General features: G+C 37.4%; 1 protein-coding gene across 3 annotated transcripts in view; it reads left to right on the top strand.

Annotated features, from left to right (window-relative positions):
* Positions 1-26,552, top strand: part of TLE1 (TLE family member 1, transcriptional corepressor) — a gene marked incomplete at both ends in the record, with an annotated part of 69,552 nt that overhangs the window by 12,045 nt on the left and 30,955 nt on the right. For 2 of the 3 annotated variants that reach the window (XM_079548464.1, XM_079548465.1), the window contains 3 exons: positions 7,977-8,039; positions 8,976-9,050; positions 25,612-25,816. In XM_079548464.1, coding sequence (XP_079404590.1) covers positions 7,977-8,039; positions 8,976-9,050; positions 25,612-25,816 — 343 coding nt within the window. Of the gene's footprint in view, positions 1-7,976; positions 8,040-8,975; positions 9,081-25,611; positions 25,817-26,552 lie in introns of all 3 variants that reach the window. The other variant, XM_079548463.1, reaches the window with a different exon arrangement.

Here is a 26,552-nt window from a genome sequence, read left to right on the forward strand (position 1 = left end):
TTTGAATCTCAGGTGTGAATATAATAAACTGTTGAATTAATTTGAAACGTACAAGTGCGTGTGATGTGTTTGATTAAACTCGCTTAATTTGGTAGTTATTCCTGAAGTTCCAGTGAATGCAGTGTATTGTATTTATTTTTTTCCTTCATATTTCCATCCCTTCTCTTGATATGTGGTACTGCTTATTTTGTCAGTTTTCATGCTCTTTGTTCTACTCCAGATCAGATTCTAATGCTGTTATAATCTTACCTGATGGTTGATAAGGACTGAATCTCAACTGAGAGTTTTGATAATGTCTTGAGTACTTTAAGTGTTTTGTGCTTGATTTGAGGTACATTATGTTCTTACATCTTCAAAGCTACATAGCTCTAGGTACTTCCACAGTTACGTAATATCTCTGACATTCTATGGCCATCCTAATAAAGTGGCTCTCTGTGGGTGCTTTACGGATGTGTTTAAAAACTTGGTTGTTGGTTATGGGATTGAGAGCAAAACAGGAAGGATTTTTGGAGTGTATCCTAAATCAAATGAAAAATGAAGGGTATGGGATTCCTTTCTATCAGATCTAGCAGTTACAGCTATTCTGTTTTTATGGTCCCTTTCTTTTACACTTCTTTTTGTCTCTTCCTTTTTCTTAGATAGAGCTGTGTTGCTCAGCTGTTCTTGTGTTAGCTAGGTTCTTAACGCCCCAGTAGTAATTAATCAAAACATGTTTGATAATCACGAAGAACGTGTGGGATGGGAGGAGCTCATCTGGCTTGTTGTTTCCCTCTGCTTTCAGTTAGGCTCTTCCTGTGCTTCCCTGTGAACAGCTGCTACTTGGTCGATGCTTCTTGTTAGTCTACTTAACTTGCTGATCTGCTAAGCTGGTCCTTTTCCTTTTTCCTGTAGAAATGTTTTCTGCTCAACTAGTGAGCTGAGATGTTGGACGATTCTGAACATCTCCAGGAGTGCTTTTGGAATAAGGTGATCAGTGTGTGCCTCTGGAAATAAAGGTGGTGAGACTTTCTCTTTTGGATCAGTCAGCTTCTGACTTGCTCTGCCAACTCATGAAATCTGAGTAAATGGGAATGGTGTGTACCCCAAAACAACTGGAAAGTAAAGTAAAGCTCCGTGTTGGCTTCAGAGATTTAAACAGTTCTGTGTATTAAGGTTGGCTTAGGCATGGAAACAAAGCTGTGGAATTAAGATTTGAATGAATGCAAAATGAACTGAAGTTGGATTAAAGGAGAAATGTTATAATAGCCCATTTTAGCCAAGTTATGAAAAGTCTTAACATAGTGAAGATGTGTGAAAGGATCACTGGAATGTCCTGACAACAGCTTTGTTGTTGCCAGTTGACTTAGGTTCAACAGAATTTACAGCTGCAAGTGGCATGGGCAGTTGTTTACAGTGGTTCAGTGAGAGCTGCACAGCTGCTCTATTATAATAGAAAGGATTTAAATTAGACATCTGAAATATATCCAGTCATTTTACAGTTGAATAAAGTTCAAATCTATAGTAGATGTTCGCTAAGTGTAGCTGTTGGCTTGTGTCTCAGATCCAGCGTATGTTTAAATTAACATGACCTTTCTGTAACACAAAGTAACACCTGAAGAGGCTTCAGATAAATGTAGTTTAGGTAATAAATGCACATTTGGAAACTGTCATTCTGCAACTTCGTCATTTTGAGTTTTTGTTCTGTTAATATTTCTGTTTCTTCTTTCTTTCTGCACTCCCACTTGCAATATGGTGACGTTTTTTTCATAGCTAAGGATTTTTCATGCTAGTCTTCTTGGTGGGGCAGAAGGAAAACTGTATTTGTTAATGATATGTCATGTTAAACTGACAGCTTATCCCTCAAATGCAGAGTTTGTTCTTGTTTCTGAAGTGAATGCTACCCATTGCTGCTTGTCAGTATGAATTTCAACTATCTGTGGAGAATAAACCTTCCCTCCTCCTCCCATTGGTGTGAACGTTAGTAATGACAGTGTTTATAATTTAAAATACAGTTTGAAGGCCAACTTCCACAGTTTGTCGCGTGGTGGTTAATATGGCTGTAAAGGGGAGATGAATGTGGCTACTTCTCCCAGTCTGTTACTCAGGAGACGAGTAAATTTGATTGGCTGCTGCAGTTCTAGCAAAATCATTTGATTTGAGAGGAATAGAAAGATAAGATATCCAATTACCCAAATGATTTGCGGGGTTAGCCAATGTTGTCATGGAGATGTGAGTTGGAACAAATTAAATTTTAAGCAATAAAATAATCTTAAAGCACGCCTGGGAACAAGAAAATTTGGCAGTGGCACTTACCTGAATTGAATCTTAGCTTGACACACTGTTGCTTGACATTGATATACTATGGGGGCCTAAACTTCTACATGGTATATTGCCTTTTTTCTTCCTTCTTGCAACTGTTGCCAAAACAGATTGTGGTGTATTAGTTTTAAATAAAAGGGCATTAATTTCTCAGTGCTTAATGTGGATTCAGTAACTCATAAACAGCAAAGTTCATAGAATGCTAGCCTTAATCATTTGAGACTTTTGAATATTTAAATATTGAGATTTAATCATACATCCAATATCTTCCCCATCCCCAAATTGTTAGCAACGCATTCTTGAAATTGCATAAGCTTTACCATGGCAAAATTAGAAGTTATGCTCTGTGAAACGTTGGTTGTGAGTTTTTTTTATGTGCTCTACGAATAGGTGTGATTTTTTGTTGTCTCTGAAGATCTGAATCACATTAAGAATAAAGGCTGCAACATTTCAGTGCAGGTTATTCTAGTGTTTCTGCGAGAAGAATGAAAATAAAAATGGGTACTAACAGTTTACTAAGACTAAATTGTACATTTGCAGTTTCTTATCCAAGGTCTTCATAGAGATAGTTTTCAGTTAGTTTCTGGTTTGCAGCAGGGATTAAAAATGGTCAAGCATGTCCCATAAAGAGGGCTTTTATCTACATGCCTGTTAGACATATGGGGATGAAAATTGGTCTGAGGTCAAGTCAGTTGCATCATCACAGCCTTTGATTTTTCTCCTCATCCCTACTACAGATCATCTCAAATAATTCAGTAATGACCAAAAATGCAACATTAACCTTTACTACCTGTTGGAATGCTGTGTTAGATGCTGTAAATATCAAGAAATCCATTTCCTTCTTCCAGAAGTAGTTCAGTGTTGTGCTTGGCTTCCTATGTTTTGAAAGTGTAATTGGAGGCATAGTACTTCAGAATTAACTTGTAAAGCCTTTATGAATATTTGACTGTATATTCTTTTCTCTGCATTGAAGGCAGGTTGACTTAATTGAATGGATTAGGACTTGCTTTTTCATTATCACAGTAACCTTGGGTTTTCATGTTGCTTTTCTTGAATTTCCTTTTCTAAAGCTTTCTTAACATTTCTCCTAAGCTGTCTTCCTCCAAATTTGATGACAAATGTTTTTGATTTTTTTTTTTTTTTTTTTTTTTTTTGAAAATTGGTTTGAAATAATTGAAGTAGGAAAAAATGTGATGAAAGTGCAGAACTTGAACAGAATTTCTTGAACTTAAGAAATGGTGATAGAGTACTTCAAACACCAATCTAACTTTCGGTTACAGAAAATGCAATCTGCAAGAGAAAAAATGAGCTTCTGTGGACTATTCTGGTTTAGCATTGTTTGGTAATGGTAGACCTGGACAGCTTTGTGCAGTCTCAAAACTAATAAAGCAACAATTGTCATAATACAGCTGATTGTCACAATAATGTCTTCTAAGATTTAGTTTCTGCTTTAGTTTACTGTAGTTGCTATAGCTAGTCCTTGCTGTGACAAATATGGGAGGCGCTGACTGGAGCAAAACCACAGCTGTTGTTGGAAACTCTGAATCTCATCAATGATAAACTAATTTTCCTGAGGTGGAAGTTGCGTTTTTTTTTCAGTTAGAAATGAGAGTGCTGACTCTTACTGGCTAGGGCTTCTTTTATGAATGATGAAATGTGTTATGTGTAGTGAGAAATCTGAGTAGGAATAGGGTTCTTGCTTCTTCCCATACCAGTGCAAAAATCTGTATTTGCTTAAGAAAATTGTGTTAAGTATAAGATATTACATGGTGCTTTGTGATGTACAGGGTGTCAAAACATTAAATGATCTGAAGTAGACTGCTATAGGAGAAAACACTTTGATACTTAAGTGAATATTATATTTAGTTACTAGCCTGGCTGCTTGGTTCTATGTCATTATGTTAGGAATTCATTTTAGCAAGTGACACATCTAAGTATGGACACTTGAGTTTGGCAGTGTAGGGTCAACAAATGTTTTGACCTTAATGAGTCCTTAATGATATGGAATGAAGGCAAAAAATTGGATGAGTAAAGCCAAAAATAAGGCTCAACCTAATTTACAAAATGGAGCTGATTTCCTTCATGTTAATTTTTAATGATACTTTAGAAGGGAGGGTGGCATTTCAGTCAGAGGTCTGACAAGCTTGTCATTTGCAAATAAATCAAAAGACAATCATTGCTACAGCAAGAACCACTCAATGATGTAGTTTGGTCATTCTTTGATAGGTCTCACACTCGAGCCCTCTATTAAAAGTGAATGTGTTCAAGAGGTACTGCATTAAGGACACAAACAATTAAGGGCTCTTCAGTTGCTTTGCTAAGAGCTGCTGTCGAGCTAGGAGGGCTTTCGTGAGAGATTCAGGTTTCTGCAGTCTGCTTTACCAAAGAGCTGAAGAACATATGCAATTAGACATATTTGTCTCTGCTCCATGCGACTTTCTGCAGAATTTTCTTTGTTTACTCATTCCTCGGTCTGTTCTATGTGACTCAAGATCAGCAATTAGATAATAGGCATGTTATACTGTGAAACCTCTGAAAGAAAGTAACTGATAAGTATTTTTAAACTGTTAAGTGAATGAGCCCTAATTTAGAAAACTATAGCTTGCCTTAGTGTCACCAATTACTTATGTTCTGTCCTGACTGACTCATTCAAAGAAGTTTTTTGGGAGTGTGTATCTATCTACATATGTATAAAAATATACCTATTCAAATTTATTTGGCCTTGGATGCTGAAAGTTCATTTTTAACAACCTGATTTGTATTTAAATGTATGGAATTTTCTTTTTCTCAATGCTGAAAAAAACCTCTTGCAGTTCTTGATAATGAAGATTAAGTGAATTGTACTGTAATACCTAGTTAAGTAACTCATTATAGAACAAAGATAATTTAAAAACATCAGTAAGAGTACTTTTTACTAGTTATTTGATTTTTTTTTTTTCTTTTTAAAGAAAGAAGTTATAGAGATCTGCTAGTAAATAAATAATTTTAAGTACTTTATTTAATTGTGTGTGGGAAAGAGTGCCAGTATGCAGACTGCCTTTTAAAAACAAGCAGATTTTAGTTATGAGGTGCAGAATAGAGAATTTTAGTTTTCTTCCAGAGTGAGTGCCTATTACCTGGCTCTTGTAGCAGTAGCAGCACATCTTTAAACAAGCACTTGTTTATGACTTGTATGCCTAAATTTACCTACAACTGTGGATGAATAGGAGATGCTTTTATATGTGATGTTGCCTTGCTTCAGAAGGTGTTAGGAAGAAATTTTTCCCTTCAGATGATGTGTGAGGCACTGGACCTGGTTGCCCAGAGAAGCTGTGGATGCCTCATCCCTGAAAGCATTCAAGGCTGGTCTTGTTGGGTTTGTGGTTAATCTGATCTAGTGGTTGGCAACCTTGCCCAAGGCAGGAGCTTGGAGCTAGATGATCTCTGATGTTCCTTCCAACACAAGCCATTCTGTGGTTCAGAAAGATACTTTATTTCAATGCCACTTTTCAGTTAGATATTTGTAGTACTGACACAATCAATTTAAAACAAGATTAACTGAAGAAAGGCTGCACCTCTTTCTGGGTTCAACACTAATTTTTCAATAAGCAGACAATCTCTGATGAATATTACAATGCAGAACAGAGGCAAGTGTGTCTCATCCTTTCTGTGTCTTGTGTGTAATTCAGATGAATTATATGCCTTTTTTCCTCTTCCAGGCTTGTTTGATCCTTTTTGATAGGATTATTAGAGAAAAGAAATAATTTCAAAAGTATAACTGTTGTTTCTTGGGACTGGTAACTAGCACGTGATGTTACGTGCTGTTGTGTTAGTGTGTAGTTCTGTATTTACACCGTCACAGTGAAGCTCAGATGCTTGGGAACTTGTGAGAAAATCCAATAATGTATATGACTTGCATGCTTTCTAGACTGTTATCAAAATAGACTTTTCACAGCGACAATAAGGTTACTTTTCAAAATTATAGAATAGAGAGACTCTTTTGTGTGGGTCATGCAGTCTAAAACAAATTTTTAGGATAAACCAAATTGCTTCTGTAATTTTTATTTTCACACTTAAAACCTGCTGCAATTCACTTTAGCTTCTGAAAACAAAGCTAATCCTGTTGGTCTAGGGCTAGCTTATTGGAAATGAACCACCTCTCAAACAGTAAGGCTGCTAAGGGGCAGTCTTTTCATTGCTTACTGTGTTCTTTAAGCCTTTTAATAGCAAATTGTCACAATCATCATACATGTCTTTTTTTCTTTAAGAGAACTTAAGGTACCAACAGATCTGTTGATAGCTTGGACACGCCGATAACTCCTTTATATTATTTTTGGTGGTAGTTATCTATTACCAGTGAATGGAATGATGCATAGTTTATGCTCAGAGACCAAACAAAACAGAAATGGACCAAAGCTGCTTGTTGTTTAGTCTTGTGTAAGAAGATGGATATTTCTGTTGAGACCTATTTGCATTGTTGTGGGGACAGAAGGGGTTGCTGGAAAGTGGCTGTTTGTTTATTGCCCATGCATGAGGAAGCCACTTTACCTAGAAAGAAATGATCTCTGAAGTGTTCAGGAGATCCACGGGGCATGTGGACCTGCCAATAACTGACGTAGGTCAAGTGGAATACTTCAACTTACATCAGAGAGAGGAGTTTTAGAAGTCTGATGGGAAAAGAGGTGTTAAAGCTTGTCTGTTGCACTTAGACCTCAAGTTACATGTTTCTTGAGACACAGAAGCACTGTGGGGCTTTTGTTTTCTAATTACTGATTGTCTGATGTGTAAGCATCAGCACATCTCAGTGTTTCTGTAAGAAATCTGGGGTGATGGGAAGGCTTGGGGCAAAGGCTCAGCAGATAAGTTAGCAAGGTTTTCATCTGACTTGCTTGAGTTTCTCTTTGTTCAGGTTTTGGCATGTAATTTGGCCGACAATTCTCAGCAGTGATTTTCTCCATTTATATCCTAAAACACAACAGAAAAATAAGGAAAACTGTATATATCTTAGTGATAGTAACTAGTTAGAGTAGTTCTGTGCTGCTCTTAGCACAGGGCTGTTCCTACATCAGTTTATTGTTCTCCTGCTACTTGTGGTTTCACTGATTTATTGTTACTGACTACCTTTTTCTTTTCCCCCCGATGTCCTTACTTTAATTCTGTCTTAGTAAGTATGTTTTCGAAGCCTGTGTCTTTCTTACCCACTCTTCATTGGTTCTCTTCTAGTATTTTGTATTCCTGTAGTTTTCTTTCTGTCAGCAAAACTAAGATTGCCTTGTAATTGGCAGAAAAAAATTGATCATGAAAGAAACATTCTTCTTGCATGCCTGCCACCTCCATGTTAGGCTGCTTGGTAATTTGAGTAACAATAAATCTTAGTTTTAAAAGGCCTTATTGTGGACTTAATGTTTTTCAAAAATGCTGTACTTGTTAATTAGCTATGTACAAGGATCAGATTTGTGCCTAAATGTGTATACAGATTAGGTGCTTTAGACAGAGCAGATGTCCCAGAGTAGTTAACTATATCTCTGTCTTCATTTAGGCTTGAATATTAACTATTAGTATTTGTACTGGCATGAAGACATGGATTGCTATGTTTTTTACTCCACAGTGTTAACCTAATACGATCCTGTATGGTACCTGATATGTGGGAACTAGCAGAAAACACGATTTTAATCAAAATGCTTATTTTTCCTCCATAGACAGAAATCGCCAAGAGATTGAATACAATCTGTGCACAAGTCATCCCATTTTTGTCTCAGGAAGTAAGTAAAACTGTTCAGCTGTTAAAGTGCAATTATGTTGCTTTTCTGTTTGCAAATTAGCTAGTTTTAAGATGTTAATTTTATCACAATGCACAAGTGCAAGGAACATCTGTTATAGCTGAAGTGTGCAAACCCCCTGCTAATTTGGTTTAACAGATCTGAGTTCAAACTACTGACAATGGCTCAGCCTTTTTCATTCCCAAAGGAGAGGGGAAGTATGTGTGTTTTTTTTTTAAATAATAATTTAAAAAAAAATCAACAACAATGCAACAAAATGCTTTCATTTCTGATTCTGGTGATTACTTATTTGATATTCAGTTGTCAAATGTTCATCCAGTGAAAATACATACGCTCATTGTCTACATCATTTGTATCAAAATCTAGTGTAAAAACTGAGTAGTTAAATGCAAAATGCTGTTTAAGGTTACAGACCTGCATCTGTTCTGAATGACTGTGATTGTAGCATATTGTAGTCAACTGCTGCTGCTATGTGTTGAAGGGTGTTATTTTGGGTATGCCTTTTCAAACTCTACAGAGTATTTGCAGTTCATGTTAGGATTCATTGAAGCATTCATTCTTCACGTTTAAGATTTCTGTAGGTTTTGCTGTGTTGACACAGTATATAAATGTTGAAATTACTTCTAGTATGAAGATGACGTTATTGTCCTGCTAACCCTATTAAACATTAATTTTTTGAAAAATGAATAATCAATTTTGAAGGTGGCACTGGGGGAGAGATGAATTGGCTACCTTCAGGGCTGTCATTTGCTTTTGATGGAAAGGATGAGAAATGGAGTACTGTTCCCTTTTTATCTGCATAAGATGTATCTTGCAAATAGCTTCAGCTTTTCCACAGAAACTGCTTGTTCAGATATTTTTGTTCCTGGTTTTATTGCCTGCACAAATTCCTCCTTATACCCTTTCTTCTTTTAATAGCATCAGCAGCAAGTGGCTCAAGCTGTAGAACGTGCCAAACAAGTGACCATGGCTGAACTGAATGCCATCATCGGGGTACGTGGCCTTCCAGGTCTACCTCCTACAGTGTGTATAACTTGCTTTCATATATTATTTCTTTACTGTTTTTAGAATAAGCCTAATGTTTTGACATCTAACACTGTTTTGATGCTCAGTGTTGCACAAGTATGTTTGATTTTCTTGCACAGATTTTAGTAGGGATAAAGTTAATATTTTGCTTAGATTGCTGTGTGGAACAACTTCTACTGCAAGAAATGCAGTGATTAGGACAGTTGCTTGTTTATTTGTAAGTATTGTATGTCAGTTGAGGTAGTTACCTTTGCCTCATTCTTTTAGTCCTTACAGCCTGTACAACTATTCATTCATCTTTCTTTTGCCTTCTTGCGAGTCTTTCATAAATTTTAAATTAGCAAGCTACTGAAAAGAAACTTCACTTGCTTTTGAAGTAGTATTAATTGACTGACACAGGGCTCTAAAAGCCTTTCACCAAGTTTGTGCTTCTAAATATTCTGAAATAAGTTAATGCTACTTGCTTGTGACTGATTGTCAATCACAAGTCATTTGTTTTGCATTAATGAACTTTCTGAACCATACATTCCTTCCACTGCATGAGTTCATTTCCCCCCCACTAAGTCTAGAATATTTCTCATGTTTTCTGTCCTTCCAGACTAAGTGAAAGAAGTAGCGGAAACAAGAAGCCGTCCTTTCTGATTTTATTCATATGTGTGCGCCTTGAGCAGATTCAAATTACTCATTTATCAATTTATGTTAATTGCTTGTGAGAAGATGCCCTGCTGGTCTTTATGGTTCCCTCAGACACTTTGTAATGATAATTAGACATGCTGCTGTATGGATTAACAGTGCCATAGTCCAGTGACGTCTGCAGACAATGGAACCAGTTAATCCATCTGTGCTTAAAATTACATCCCAACTGGAGATGGAAAAAAAAATAAGAGCAAGGGAGGATTAAAAGAATGAGCCTCAGCTTGAAAACTCTCCTTTCATCAGTTTCTCAATTGCAGATCTGCAGTCGGTTTGTCTGTGGTAAGCTATTGGCAGTCAATTAGGTGAAATAAACTGGGAGGGTGACCTTCATTTCCTCTTAATAGCTTTTCCTCCCTGAAATGGGGAGCTTCAGTGGATTTTCAGCTTAAATTTTATTCAAGCTGCTTTATTACACTTGACGGATTAGCTTTGCATAAACATACCCCTACCTTTCAAATCTGAGCTGTTTTTTCACCTTCATATAAAATTTGACTGTTACTTAGTTGGTTTGCTAATCACATTCTAAAAACCGTCGCAATTATATCTGTATTTGTCACAATGTCCTCTGTTCTTTGCTTGTGTAATGAATTACTTTATTTCAAAGATCAAATCAGGTATTCATAGAGCACATGTACATCTGTGATATTTGATTAGCAAAGATTAGAGAACTGTACTTTCTTGCATTTTTTTTTAAATGAGTTCTTTACAATGAAAATTGAATTGAAAGCTCTTTTTAATGAGCTACTTTTAAAGAATATTATATGCAGTAAATGGAAGTATGCATTAAAAGCATATTTAAAAACAATTCTACTGAGCTTAAGGTAGTGCTGCCTAGCCAAACCAAATCTTATGTCTTGATGATGTCATTCACCTCTTCTTAAGTCTGCATGAAATAGTGTTTTTAAAGCAATAGGGATCTTCAAGTACTATACACAATTAATAGGAGTAGAAGCCCCAGCTTTTTCGCTTTTAAATAGACTGGGATTCATCAGAGTAAATACTTCACTGTGTCTTCTGAAAGACTTCTGGGTGATGCCATATCAGCCCAAAACTGAGTAAGGAAATGATCACATTGGGTAGGGTGTCTTTGGCTGTGTCTATGTATGCCTATGTATTTTACTAAAATTAGTTGTGTGTCACAATGATCTTTTATAGGCTTGTGTGGTCAGTAATTATCTTGTGCTGCAGAATAAGTTTCATGCTTTTGACATATGCTTGATTTTGTTTGAAAGGGGCTGTGTGCATCCTGAAAAATCCAAATAGCATAAAATTGGGTTGACAATTCAGTGGACCTTTGGTCTCCCTCACTGAGCACGCAGTGTGTCAAGCCCTCTCCCCAGAGGGGAGGAGACATCAGAGGCCTGTCTGTTTCTACACAAGGCAGCTGCGCTGGAAGTAAGCATGGCCTGGTCTGATAGCAGCTGTCAGTATTGTTTAGGGACCTGACTTAGTGTAAAGAACAATGGAAGGGCCATGCTGTTAAAGTGCAATGTCTTTCAAGATGAGAAAAGAAATATTAATTTAACGGTTTAGACGTCTATTATGAGCATGAAAGATCATGGAACTTCTTTTAGAATTCAAATAGGCTGTAGCATTCTGTAACAGAAGAAGATTGCGTGCCCTCTAGGATTATACTACTGAGGATAGTTGTGTATAGTCAATTTTTAGAATAGAAAGAGTGCTGAACTTCTGTAGCTGCTGTCCACTTGGATAATTTCTCCTGACTAGATAAAATTTGCATTTTTGTTGGTGTTTAACTTTTTTCCTTCTTCATTTCTGTCTTAAAAGGTCACTGTTTTCTGGTACGAAGCAATTCAAGAGTTTCCCAGTTAGCTTGCCTAAATTAGAGCAAAACACAGTTCTTGTTGCTGCTGGGCTCTGTTTGAATTCTAGAAGATAGCAAAGTCCTTAATTAGTGGGAATGTTTTCTTAATTTTTTTTTTTTTCAAACCATCTTTATTTTATAAATGTCTTTCTAGTTGAAAAAAATAGAATCCTATTAGTGGACAAACAAGTGTTTGTTTTCCTCATGGACTGGTCAGATTCCTTTTGGAGAACTTGCAAAGTCAGAAGTCACATTTTTGAGTCAGTGTATGGATATAGATGTATGGATTTTTGAGGCAGTGTATGGATATATGTTAAGGATATATCTAAATAAAAAATAGAAACAAAATTGACACATTAGAAAAAGAAGAGTAATACAGTTGATCTTGATTAGCTTACGAGTGCTAAACCTCTGGGTTGATTACAACTTGTGGGAATTATATTTTGGTCTAAATTGTTATATCTTTGGCCTTATGCTTTTCCTGCATGTGCTTGAAGGCTTAACTTTCCAGCTAGCTGCATAGTAGTGTAACTTTAAAAAAAAAAAAAAAAAAAAAAGACCCACAAACAAAAACAACAAAAAACCTTGTTTGTTTGTTTGTTTTTTGTAAATCGTGCTGTTTAATATTTGTTGTATTTAAAGTTGAAAAAAGTAGCAGGATTACTAGGTAGTAGAATAACAAGGCGGGGAGAAGGGGGAAGAAAAACAGTAGCACAACAGCACAACACAAAACCACTTTAGATTCAAGGTACACCTGTAACTACTGTAGTTGCAAGAAGGGTTAAGGGAGAATACAGATCATAATATGGAGGAGTTTATAGGTAATCGTGGTTTAACTCAGAGGGATTTTTTTCACAGATATGATATCCTGGAAAGGTTCATACTGGGAAGGGTAAAAGATGGTTATAATTGATCTGTCTACCTAGATGTAAACAATGCAAATGTTTTAGATTTTTCTGCTTTAAAATTAACTGGAACAATTTCAAAGTAGAATATTATGCAAATATCTGAAATGAGAAATATAAGCAGGAAGCTGGAATATTTTTTAGCATTGCATTATAGATGCACTGTCTTTAAGTTTTGAGGTGGGTTGCTAATGGTTCTGTGAAATGAATACCTTCTGGACTGACAGTACTCTTGAGACTGATTGAGTTATAGGTCTCTTAGAGGTCCCTCCACTGTTGCATGTGGTGATTGGCTAAAGGATTAGCAAGATGCAGGATTATTTTTTCCCCTCTTGGCTGTGGTTGCCAGCTATCTCTGGGATTGTAGTGTGTGAAGCTTAAGAGGATGAGGTTAACCTCTTGAGGGTTTATTCTTATGAGTGTGTAGTTAATCCTTAGAAAGCCTATAAATAACTAGGCTGTATGTTTCATTATAAAATAGAAATACAGGCTAGAGCAGAAATGAATGCAGAACTTAGTGCAAGGGAAGAACTAAGCAGCTGTAGCATTACTTCAGATCCTCCTCAGCCATGATCTGCATTATGCCTCAAGGGGAGGGGAAACTGTCTAGTTGCTTTAAATTAAATAAAATGAGATCTTGAGGTTTTATACTGAATGATAGAGGGCTGTAAATTTGACTACTTTGGAGTTGGAGAGAGAAATGAGTGAATGAAGCCTACAGATCTAAAAAGAACTAAGGATGTAGTTCTTAGAAGGAGAAGCAAATGCTATTGTAATAGGTGAAGTCAGAGGGGAAAAGTTCTGTTCTGGGGAGACTTTGAAGCAAAATAAAATTGAGTGATTGACAGAGGCAGAGCCAGTATGAGCAGGAAACTGTACACATATATTCTATCTTCAAGAATCTCAGCACTTAAGTATTAAATACCAACTCACTATATTTTTCTTGGAAGAAAGATGCTGACAGTAGAGGTAGGGATCTTGAGGAGGACTGGCTGGAGAAGAAGGGAACGCTTGATTTTGCTCTTGAATGAGGGATTAGCATGGATGGTTAGGATAACCTTAGGAACTACTGAAAATGTGGCAAAGTTATGGCTCATTATAGCAGTTTGCTGTATGTCATCAGAATGCTAAAGAGTTTTCAGGATTCCTTATATCTGGTAACTCCATGGATTACTAATTCTTCAGTTATCAGAGCTGCTGTCTTCTGTAATGTTTAATTTACTGAGAATGTTCCGTACTTTTATTAAAGGTGCTAGTTAACCGTAGCTTTTAAATCAAAAAACATTTAGTAACACTGAGACAGCAAAAGCAAGGATTAGCAGTAGTAGTGCTTTGAAATGTTTTCTGAGGTGACTGATAGTGGATGTAGGGAATTTCCAGGAAGCTTGTGCATGGGTTGGAAAAGTGAAATGAACATGAGTGTGGTAGTCTTATGACTAAGAAACTTTTCTTTGGTGTCTCTGAAACATGTTTGTAGTTGCTAGTATCTGGGACAAACAGGTGATATGTCACTTAAAGAACTATACTGAACTTCGGATTTTAACTTCCAAAAGTAAATTTCTGTTTAGATTACTATTTTTGTCCTCAGCAAGATTTAAATTTCTGAAGAATAAAAGAGCAAGGAAGAAAAAGAAATGCTTTGTTATACTCATGTCTCAGTAATAAAAACTCACAGTGAGTAGTACTAAAGTCATTTTCAAATTGGTGTGTGCTTGAATTGGTTGTTTTTTGCCATTGTAATAGCAGGAGCATGCAAATGTATTTGGATGGCAGTGGCATGCTACCGGTAATTAAAAATGCAAATACATAGATTTGGGGTTAGAAAGTGAGTAATAGTGGGAACTATTACTATAGTGGGTTGCCCCCAGGAAAAAAAAAAAAATGTTGGCAGTTTCTTTAATCCAGAAGCAGTGTGTTGACAGCTTCATTCAAGAGTCTTAAAGTTTGCATGTGAGTCTTCATAACAAGAAGTATGTACTTGTCTGATTTAAAAAGAAGAAAAGCCTGTCTTAATGCTGACAGCAGTGAGAAGAAAATAACTTGTTTCAGGAAAACAGCCGATGTCTTATCTGGATCAAAAAAGTAGAGATTTAAGGTTATTTTCTGTGTTGTTTTTTTTTTTTAATGCTATTTTGAATTTGTTGCTTTCCTTCAGAATTGACAGGTCAAAGACATTTGAAGACATGTCTTCCTCCATAGAGACTTTTCTTTTTTATACTCTTCCTCTGTTCTTCTAGCCCATGCTACCATGTGGCATCAGCCCTCTAGTAGATCTCTCTGAAAGTAGTGCCTCCTGTTTATTTCCATGGAAATTACAACAGATGTAAAGAGCACAGTAACAGTATTTGACAGAGCAAATTCTCAGCTACAAAAAACAGTTTTTCAACATAGCCATCACCATTACACATTATTGGCAAAAATGCAGAGCTAAGAGCCTGCATGCTGTGCTTGTAGAAGTGTGCATGGCCATGTGGAGCATAGCTTGTCTTTCATGTCACTGTTGCTACTGCTGAAATGTACCACTCATCACCTTACTATGTTCACATCCACTGTTCAGTCTCCACAAATGTTCAGCAAATATCGCTGAATGTCAGTGGGTGCCATTTTTTTTTTTTCTCCAGGGAGGGATTCAGTGACATACCTTTGCTTTGTACACGCTTTCTTACCTGATGCCACTTTGTTAGACTGCCCCTCTGCTGCCATCTCTTGTATAACAACAAAATGTAATGGAATATTGGTGGCAGTGCTCAGCCTCTACTGCCATGCAACTGACATTCATCTATGACATAATGGACCAACATAATAAAATAAGAGGCATTATTTTCAGAACAGTCCTTGTAAAAACTTCTGATTCATCCATTGATGTGTTCTTTATTCTCTAGTACTAACTTCACTTTTGACCTAAGGGGGAAACGTGTCATTGTTAGTGCAGGGGTCTTTAGAACTTGATCTTCTGTGGCTCATCTCTAGCTTTTGTTATAAAACTCTTAAGATAGGATCTGTTATTATTCCAGACTCTTAATAAACATTTTCAGAAGAATTGCTATCACTGGAAAAGTTTACATATAATAAATATACACAGGAACTTCTATAATTTTATAAGTACATAATTGCATACACAAATATTTAAAATAATGTGTGTGTATGCCTGTACATACAAGGTTATGCTAGGTAGCAAAAGAGCTTCATTTTTCTGATCTTGCTATTTTGCTGGATAGAAGCATTAACAGTGCTTCTGTGGGTCTGTACTTGTTATGAGAGGAGTTCTGGGCTTGTTTACTTCCCTCCTCCATGAAAGCAGTATTGAGAACCTCTTCTGTTCTCGAAAGCCCTTGTATGGATGCAGCTGCACCAATGGAGTGCTAATGCACCCTGAAGAGAAGATGCTGCTGAACTGGAAGAATTCCATCTGCTGACAGGATTCTTGTCCTCACTGGAGAGCCCTCCCAGTGTGGAACAAGCTACAGCAGCTCCCAAGAATAGCTAGGCTGCTAATGCAGGTTTGCTCTTGTGAAAGTGTTAGTCATTCTGGCAGGGCTATATACTTATTCCCTCTCAATGGGATGTTAAAAATTATGCAATTTATAATTATCACAGAATTTTTCTTAAATAGCTAATTGATATTTTAGAAAAACAGCTGACTTTTCACTGGGTGTGGTAACAAATCCATTTGGGTGGGTCCACCCACATCTGTCATTCTAAAAGTAATCTTTTTGAAGAGCCCTGAAGTGTAATATCTCTTCATCTTTTTAATTCCGGTGCTTGACTTGTTCTCTAACATGCTAGAAGGAAGGGCAGAGAAGGCTAGCTGTTAAAAGTGAGACTGAAAAGCACAGCAAATATTAAAGTTGTTGATCAGCACAGAGCTAAGGAAAAGATAAAGTACCACTTTCTGCTTTTCAGTCTGTGTGTCTGATCTGTAACAGTGATGTGGGAACAAATTAATAGTTAACAAGCTGGCCTTTTAAATTATTTTTTTATTCTATTTGCATTATATTGCAGAGCACTGAAAAGCTGTTCGTCTGTTCTTATGGAGCTAACTACTGTTTTAGAAATGGGATCTTGTGATTTCACAGGAGTATCACAGAATCACCCGGGTTGGAAGGGACCTCAAGGATCATGTAGTTCCAACCCCCCTGCCTAGCAGGGCCACCAAACATACACATTTAGATCAGGTTGCCCAGGACCCCGTCCAACCTGGCCTTGAACACGTCCAAGGACGGGGCATCCACAATCTCCCTGGGCAGCCCGTTCCAGGGCCTAACCACTCTCCTTGTAAAGAGTACTCTGTGTGTACTTGTAGATAGGCTGGTAATGACTACAATACTTGAATTGATAGCACGCCAAGCCTTTCTTGTGATGAGATGTCATTTTCCTTATTTAAAAAAAACTGAATTCTTCATGAAATACAGAACGTATTATAAGACATTTACTGGAATACACATTTCATACCTGTTAATGGTTTTAAGGAACTCTCAAAAAGTCTTTCAGTTATTTTAGTGGACAACTGAATTTAGAGTTTTGCTACTTAAGTTCAGGTTTCGAGGTAACTACTTTGGCTGCTATTGAGAATTGCTTTCCCAGTTCCATTTTTCCAATTCTTTAGAGATAAGCTATATACATAAATGGTTTGCTTGCCCCAAGTGAGGATCTGTCTTCTCATGTGTGTTTTAATTTTTCCATGGAATAGTTTTTCTTCTGAAATACACTGCTAATCAACAGATATGTATTATTGTTTCAGAGAAGTTGGTATGACAGCTTTTTGACTGCAAGTACTTTTTTTCTTCCTTTTGATAAAAAATAACTTTTAACCTTACAGAGGAAGCATATGGGGGGTTATGCTTGTTAACTTTCTTTACATTAAGGAGATTAAAGGATGTATTTTGATCTCTACACAAAAGGAAGAAGAAACAGGCTCTAGAGTTGACCATGTTCAGTATTTCATGGCAAAACTGTGCAGTACAAATCTGTAGAAGAAGTATATTTTACAGTGGTGTAGGTATGCATCGGTGTAAAATTGTAGTTAGAGCACCTGTGCATGAAACATGTTTGGTTTGTTTTTCTTCCTGAATCATTTGAAATCAATCTTGCTTTTCCTATTTAAAATTTCCCAAGAAATTTCCCAAGAACAAAGAGAAGAAGAAGAGATGATTTTTCAAGGAGGATCCCATAGCAGAGAGATGAAAAGGAATCCTGAAAAGGAAGGATATAACACCAAAGAAAGAGGGAGTCTGGTCATAGGGTGGACAAGGATTTAAGAAAGGAAAACAGAAATAACACAAAATCGTATACTTAATATTTTTTTACAGTACTTGAGTGCTTTTTACATGCTATTTTGTATCTGCTTTTCTCTGGGTTTTATATATAGATTAAGGTGGCAGAAAGTCTGACTTTATTAGTGTGCTTGAAGTTTCTCTATCAGCAGAGCAGTGAAATATAACTTCTCAGCCTTACTTCAGTTATCTTAGATGAAGTTAATTTGTGGGGGGGAGGGGGAATTGTGGAGAGTGTGTGTGGGGGAGCAACCTTTATGCCAGTATATCTTGCATTTTTTGTTCTGTGTGAGGCAATTTGTACAGCCCCTACTGTTTTAAAAAACTTGGTAAGATGTGCAGTTGAGATTTACTAGTGTACTTTGAGGTATTTGAAAAAGTGGAACTAAGAACTGTGAAAATTTTCTGAGACTATTCTGTTCAGAAATCTGACAGTTTAAAACTCCTGTAATAAAAATAGCAACAAAGAAAGAAACTTGATTACTCATCTTCTTTTGTACTTTTTGATATTTGCTCTCTGACATCTATCGTCTACTCAGTAAAATGTTTGATTTTAGAATGGAGTTGAAGATGAGTGGTAATACTCAGACATTATCTAGGCATTTTCTGTAGTAAGCATGAAAAAGAAAAAAGATTTCTTTTCCCCATGAAACAGTCTGGTTTTAAAATAGTTATGTCACCGTCACACAAATTTTGTCTGAAATGTTTTTGCATAGGTTTTGCCAATTCTGTCCTTCTGTGGACTTAAGTCTCTGTAACAAAGTGACATTTCATGTTATATATAGATGGAAAAGGCTTGCTGAAGATGCTTTCTTTGTGCGAGGAAACCTTTTCTTCCCTTACCCTAGTCAGTGTGACTTGTTTACATAATGGATAGTTTTCAGATAGTTGTACAAACTTACAAAGACTCCATTCTTGGCTCAGAGGCCAGAGATGCTGTAGCAGGCATTTTCAAGTTTGTTTGATAGCTTCCTATCTGTCAAAATTAAGTCAGAACTTTTAGAAGAGGAATTGGACATCTTGGTGAGATCCTCCTGAGCCTTTTCTCTAGGATAGACATCTTTGTCATCTTCATGACCTTTCATTGGACTTTTGCAGTAGATCCAGACTCCTTTTGCATTGCGAAGGGAGCCCAGAACTGGATACAGCACTACAATTTTGTCATTACCAGTCCTGAGAAGAAGGCAAGCGTTACTTCCCTGGACCTACTGATTATACTTCGCCTAGTACAGACAGGGTTATCATTAACCTTCTCCATATCAAGAGCATGCTGATGGATATGTTCAGTGTAGTGTCTACCAGAACCCCTGAGACACTTTCTGCAGAGCTGCTTTTAAGCTGCGTGGTTTCCAGTATGTACGTGTGTTTGTGGCAGTTCCTCAGTCCTGCCAGATGCAGGACTTTTTATTTCCTCTTGTTGATCTTCAGATTGGATATTAGGTAAAAAATTCTTCTCAGGTTGATAAGACTTTGAAAGAGGCTACCTGGAGATGTGTTGGGGTTCACTGTCCCTGGAGATTTTCAAGAGAAGTGTAGGTGTTCCACTGAGGAACATGGATTTTAGAGGGCATGGTGGTGTTGGCTAAGCGGCTGATCTTAGGTAGTCCTAGTGGTCTTTTCAACTTTAATGACACCAAGAACTTAAAGCAACTGTTAACACATCTTGTAATCAGTTTGTCTAATAGTTGATAATATTAAGGAAAATGAAGCATCCGAAAGCAGAGAAGTGGAAACACACCATTACTGAAGTAAAGTTAGAACATAAAGCAATAAGTAAGCAATCCATGCTGAACGGTCTTGTCTGAATATGATTATGTATTAGTCTCCTCATTTTTGTAGGGAAGAATGTGGGTGTGTTCTTAAAGGAAAGTTTTGTCGTCATTCAAAATGTTCGCACCTATAAGCTCTTCTAAAGCAACTAATTTAAATGCAAGTAATGAATTGATGGGTTAGGCTGTCAAATGAGAGTACTCTTATAGGTTAGGCTGTTGTGAATGTGAATAATGTGTTGTTTTCTGTTTGCTCCTGGTTGGTTTGTTTTTTTTTTTCAAAGTGAGGTAGTATACTGGATCTGACAGGAGCATAATCTTAGGTTGTTTCCATTTTTGAAAGGTTACAATTACAGCACTGTTCCTAGGAATTTTTTTTTTAACATGAGAGAAAAGATTGTTGTGTTGTCAGCTGGCTGTAGCTGGCTGTTTGTGTTTTAGCACTGGCACTCGTGTTCTTTGGCCATAAACATCTGATACTGATTCTCACCTCCTTCTGCCTGATCACACAAATGAAAAACTTGAAGATATTCCTTTGGGAAGGGAGAGAATATGGAAATGCAAATGAATGCAGTAACTTTTAAAAAAAGTTTTTCTTATGTATCTGTCTCCTTGCTTGATTTCAACAAAGTTATGTTAATTCTGCTCTACAGAAATTGACATGAATTAGCTCCCCCTACATTTTGGATCTCTGAATCACTCTTGCGCTCAACAGGTGTCTGGGGGGGTGGGAGGGGATCTGTTGATAGTATTTGCAGAACGGGTGCTGATAAGGATTTCTAGAACTCTACTCTCAAATGATATTTCAGAAAGGCACTGGAAGAATCATCTGTTATACTTTGGAACCACATATAGCCTTTTTCCACTGTTGGTTTGCGTTTACATGGAGAAGGAAGATTGTAGGACCTCATGGTCAATGTTAATAGACAGGGAGCCAAAAAGAGGTGTCTTGCTGTGATGTAGATTTTCTATGCATGAACAAAGACTTACTCTAACTGCTGCTGGAAGCTTGCAATAGAGATTGAAAATTAATTGTGGTTAAAGAGCTCATTATAGCTAAAACAAGAATGTTGGACATAAAGAACTTTTAGGATTGCTAGGATTGCTAAAAAAAATTGCATGTTTTTCACATGTTAATTTTGGGGTCTTCACAGTCTGGTTGGGGGTTGGTAGGAAAAAAAAAAAAAAAGAGGTAATAAAATCTAATTCAGCTGAATGTATATTTCTTTCCTCCCTTTGAAAATATAAAGAACTTCTGCTTTTGCAACAAAATGTTGAGTGAACTATTGATGCTCTTAAAATCAATGCTCTGGCTAATTATCTCAGTGCAGTTACTTAGGTATGCATCACTGCCCTCTTCTCTGCTTCCCACATCCCTCTGAAGCTGGACACAGCCCATACTCTGCAAGTAATGATAATAATTGGTAGTAAGACAGACCTGTTACTCATCCTTCTTTGAGCACATTTCTTATGGCAGGTGTCTAGTTTTTAATTAAGTGCTAATGAACATGCCTAGTGGACCATGGTACTGCTGCCAAGTTCTTCAGTTTTATATCTCACTGCTACTAAGCTCTTAAAAGGTGACAGAGCAGGCATTAGTGTCTTTGAAGTGACAGGAAAGTCATTATATGCATAACATAATTGTTTCTAGGATCTACAGTGGCAAATGCCTAGCTACTAAATACATCTGGTGAGCGCTACTGTTATCCATCTCCCCAGTCTTTAGTTTTTCTCTTCATGTGCAGATTTTCCCCTCCTAGAAAGAGTGCAATATACTCTTAACAATTAAAGATGTATAAATAAGAAAATAATAGGGCAAGAGTTTCTGGAAAGGGTCATCTTTATCTGTGTGTTAGGAAGAACTTTGGAGCCTACTGTAAATAGGATATAAAACATAAATCATATACATCAATCTTAAGCTTCAGTGGCTCTCAGTTAATAAACATTAAACCCAATCTACACCACTGGTATTAAAGACCATGATCAAATTTCCAGTCTTCAGTCTGTTCAGTGTTGTTGTGCATTTCAGCATCTTTGCAGACCACTTTCCACTGTTGCCCTCAGTAACCATTTTGGAAAGCATTAAGGTGTTGTGTGGCACAGAGATGCATTTTCCCCTTGGAGCTTTCATATTCTGCTCCACACGTTAAATAGAGCACTGCTTCCTGGCTAACATATGCAGTACTATCAGAGAAAGCAGTTGTTGCCATTTTTGTCACATATTTTCAGCTTCAAGGACTTTATTAGAATAAATTAATCTGTTCCTCATTTCTAGGGTTTTCAAAATACATTGGATGTGAGTAGGCTACAAAGCAGAGCTGGGGTAATTGCAGATAACATGTCCCTAGCAGTCTGGTTTCTAAAGACATCAAGCAATGCTTCCTGTAATTGTGTGGATTTACTTGTTTGCTAATTAAACTGGGGAAGAGAGGTAAGAAAAAAGGGAATCTTCTTGAAGCCATAGGGACAAGAATGGAAATAATTTAACTTCATTTCCCTGTTTTGATTTTTTTCATGCTCACTCTGTGAAAGATGCTAATTTGAGCTCACTGTTGAAGAAAGGAGGTGATTTCTCTCCATGAAACTGTTTAGAGGGAGAGAAATCACTTCCTGTTCTTAACCAATTTCATACCACAGCTAGGTAAACTAGTATAACAGGACAAGACCAAGGCTATGAATGTATTACCGTACTGTGGATGCATGTGTGTTGCATGGCTTAAAGGGAAAATGTCCACATGGTTTAGGTGGTCATAGATGAGGTGAATGAATTAAGTACCATCTCTCTTAAAGAATCACAGAGTCATCAAGATTGGGAAAGAACTCCAAGGCCATTCCACCCAACTGTCCTCCTACCACCAATATTTCTCAATACAACATCTAAACGTTTCTTGACCACCTCTAGGGTCACTAACTCTACCACCACCCTGCTCAGTCCGTTCCAGTGCCAGACCACACCCTTGGAGAAGTATTTCCTAATGTCCAACCCGAATCTCTCCTGGTGCGACTTGGGGCCATTCCCTCTAGTTACCTGGGAGAAGAGGCTGACCTTTAGGCTCCCCACAGCCTCCCTTCAGGTAGTTGCAGAGAGGGGTATAGTCATCCCTGAGCTTCCCCTTCTCCAGAACTAAATAATCTCAGTTCCCTCAGCTGTTCCTCATAAGGCCTCTGCTCCAGACCCCTCACCAGCTTTACTGCCCTTCTCTGGGGCCTCAGTGTCTTTCTTATAGCCAGGGGCCCAAAAGTGATCACAGTGCTGAAGGTGCTGCCTCACCAGTGCTGAATACAAAGGGATGATCACTAACCTGCTACTGCTGGCAACACTATTTCTGATACAAGCCAGGATGCCATTGGCCTTGTTGGCCATGCTAGCTCATGTTCAGCTGAATGTTGACCGCTGCCCCTAGGTCCATTTCCTCTACGCAGTCTTCCAGCCACTCTGCCTCAAGCCTGTAGCGTTGCCTGGGGTTGTTGTGGCCCAAGTGCAAGACCTGGAACTTGGTCTTGCTGAACTTCATCACACTGATTTCAGCCCTGCGACCCTGCCTGTCCTGATCTCTCAGTAGGACTCTCCTACCCCTGTGAAGGTCAGTGATTCCTCCCACCTTAGTGTTGTCTGCAAACCTACTGAGGGCACACACAGTGCCCTCATCAAGGTCATCAATAAAGATATTGAACAGGACAGGCCCCACTGCTGACCTCTAGATGTGACTGCATTCACCATCGCTTGTGGAGCCTGGACAGTTCTTTACTCAGCAAAAAGTGTATCTGTCCTACCAGCTTCTCCAGGGGAATGATGTGGGAGACAGTGTCGGTAACTTTGCTAAATTCTTGGTAGATTACGTCTGCAGCCTTTGCATCATCCACCTGGCAGATCATTCGATCATAGAAGATCAGGTTGGCCAAGCAGGAACTGCCTTTCATGAAACCATGATGGCTAGCCCTGATCCTCCTGTTGTTCTGTGCATGGTGTGTGATTTCCTTCAAGATGATCTGCTTCAAAACCTTGCAAAAGATCAAGTTGTCCCCTGTTTTGAGGAATTGTTCTGGAATTTACTGATACAGTCTGGGAGGATAAGTTATCTTTTTCCTTGGAGCCTGGATGAAAAAAATAAACAAGATTGCATTTCTGTCAGACTTTCTGTGCTCTTTATGAATACTTCTGAAGAAGAAGCAATTATGTTTCACTACTTTATTTTGTAGGAGGTAGTAAATGTTTCAAATAAAAATAACTCTAAATACATCCTTCAAAATGTTACTTTTTAGGTTCTTAAAAATATAAAAAAAAATAAGTCTTGTCTCTTGCCTTTAAAAGTTATGTGAGGGTTGGAAAGAATAGTGATGAGAATGTATGCATTCCTACAAAGGCTAATTAAGCCTTTTACACTGTGTTTGAAGAGGAATTTGTGAAATTCTTGTGTGAGAAGACAAAACATTCATAAAATCATGGCTTTGTTGTATAGCCTGAGGGGATTGTGGTATTTTTCTGGGGTTTATACCATGTATCAAAAACAAGTAAATGATGGCTGATTTGCAGTTGGGGACAACAGAAAAGTGAAAGCATTTCAAGTTTAGTCCAGAGTTCTGCAATTTCATCTGTTTATGTCTACAGACATTCTTAAAAAGCTCATGGCATGTGTTAGGAGAGTGGTGTGAGAAATGAAAGCATGGAGTACACTCATGTGAATAGTAATTACATTCTTCTATAGATAGTTATTATGCAGATGTTATGTCAATTGTTTATCATAAAGTCTTGGAACCTATGGAAGAATATATTTTAGATTTTTTTGGACTGGGTATTTTGGAATAATTTGTGAAGTACTGTGAGTTTTATTTTACCTCTATTCCAAGTGAGTTTATAGTACCTTACAGCAGAACTGTAACAATGTTAGCTGCTCTTACTAGGATACATGGCATTCAGTAGATCAGTTTCTCATGCCTAGCTAAGACATCCTGTTCAGATACTTGCTTGTATGACATCTCTTTCATCCAATGAGTGGAGTAATATTCTTTGGCTACTTTTATGCTGTTTACTTTCAGCAGAGGAATGGTGGAATATGGTTAAAGGAGAAAGATTTGTTGTCTTTTGTTCATGTGTCCAGGCCCAAGAAAGAAAGAAATAGGAAGAATTTCTCTTTTCCTGTAGCAAACTAAAGGGGAGCTATGACTAAGCTAAAGGTGGTTTTGAAACCTAAGTTTCTGAATGAATCTGTGCTGAGCAATTTGGACAAAGTTAAATGGTTTGCTGGTCTTGGAAAACGTTAGTAGAACCATAACAACTTCAACTAGAAAATAACTTTTCCACATTGAGTAAATACTAAGATATTCCATTTTAGGGAATTTGTTCCCAAAATTGCTTAAAGTTCATGTTGCCAGTTTGGCTACTGGGTTTTACATCCACTCTTTTGTACTCATGTTGCTATCTGAGTTTGGAATAGATTTTAATTCATTAGTACCATATTTGCTTTGGAATTTCCATTATCTTATTAATGTTATTTGGAATACCTGGATATAACTCAAAATTTATTCCAAAGCATAATGTTTGTTAACAATTTTCTTCACAAGCTTAGCTAGAAAAAAAATATAGATATAGCTACAAGAAGTAGAAAGTTCCTGTTTTCACACTTGAGTAGCACAGCATGGCTTGGATTTTGTCAGCAAATTTTTTTTTTTCCTAAGCCAGTGCTATGCCTTCCTATAGAAAGGGAAAGGTAGTGAAGCCTTCTTTGGAATTCTGCAGATTCTGCTGCTGATCTTTGTCACTGGTGATATTATGACAAACAGTGGCTGTCCAAAACAAAGTGACTTCTGGTAGTCTAATGTTTTTCTCAGACTCCATAGCAGATATTCAGCTAGCCTTCTTTGCTTTGTGGAATGTGATCAGAAGTGTCCACAGACAGCATGATGTAGTGCAGTGTCTAGTGTGCTGGGACAAACAGGAGAACCTAGATTAAATAATAATAAAAATCCACTGTTGGTTCTCAATAACTAACCAAACCTATTCTCCCTTCTCCTTCCCAAACCTCATTATTCTTCTGGGGATGATGATGCCACTGGGAACAGCAGCAGCAGTTGCAGGCTCAACATCTCTCCCATGGCCATGGACCTCCAGTGCCTCTAACACCACATCCATCAGGACTTCAGCCTTCAGGAATCCCTCCACTTGGAAGCAGTGCTGGCCTCCTTGCCCTTTCTAGTGCTTTGGGTGGTCAATCTCACTTGGCAATAAAAGATGACAAGAAGCATCACGATGCAGAGCACCACAGAGGTGAGAGGCATGGCAGACCTGATTAGGACACTGTCAGATTTGAGCATTGCTGCGAATTATGTGCATCTCTAAAGAAATTGAGTTTTATAGAATAACAACTAACTTCTGGCAAACTTAATGTCTGCATATATACCAGTGAAGCAAAATTCAGCTTGGAAATTTTCAATATTTTAAATGGGGATCACTAGGTGTCATGTGCTCTGTAGTTTGCGGGGCATTTTGACATTCTGGTAAATGTTTAGTGTAACACCAGTGGCCTGCACCATATTGTGGAAAACTGTTAAACTGCATAAATGGGTAATTTTTTAAAGCAAGTAATGTCGTTAAGTGGGTGGGTGGGATAGTAGGGAGAAATGAGAATTTCAATTTTGAAGTGAATGTGTTCAAACAAAAGATTTAGGTAATTGCATCTGTTACTTTAGTTTGATAGGCTTAAATTCTAGTGTGCGATTAAATATTGGGCAAAATTGCACTTGACTAATTTTTGAAAAGAAAATAATTTATTATGTCATGAAATAAAACTAGGCTTTGTGTATGGTTAAACTGTAAATCTTGTTTACAAAATACTGTAATTTTCAGGAGATCACTGTATTAGGAATGTGCAATGACTCATATAAATAAAAGCCATTTTAAAACTGTTCGTGGCTTGTGTTCTAATTTGTTTTCCCCCCTTTTTTATTTCTGTTCTTGCCTCTGTGTCTGAACGGGCATGTCTGTGCATTTCTTGGTTACTACG

This window comes from Tetrao urogallus (genome assembly GCF_951394365.1).
Source record: "Tetrao urogallus genome assembly, chromosome: Z".
Lineage (NCBI taxonomy): Eukaryota > Metazoa > Chordata > Aves > Galliformes > Phasianidae > Tetrao > Tetrao urogallus.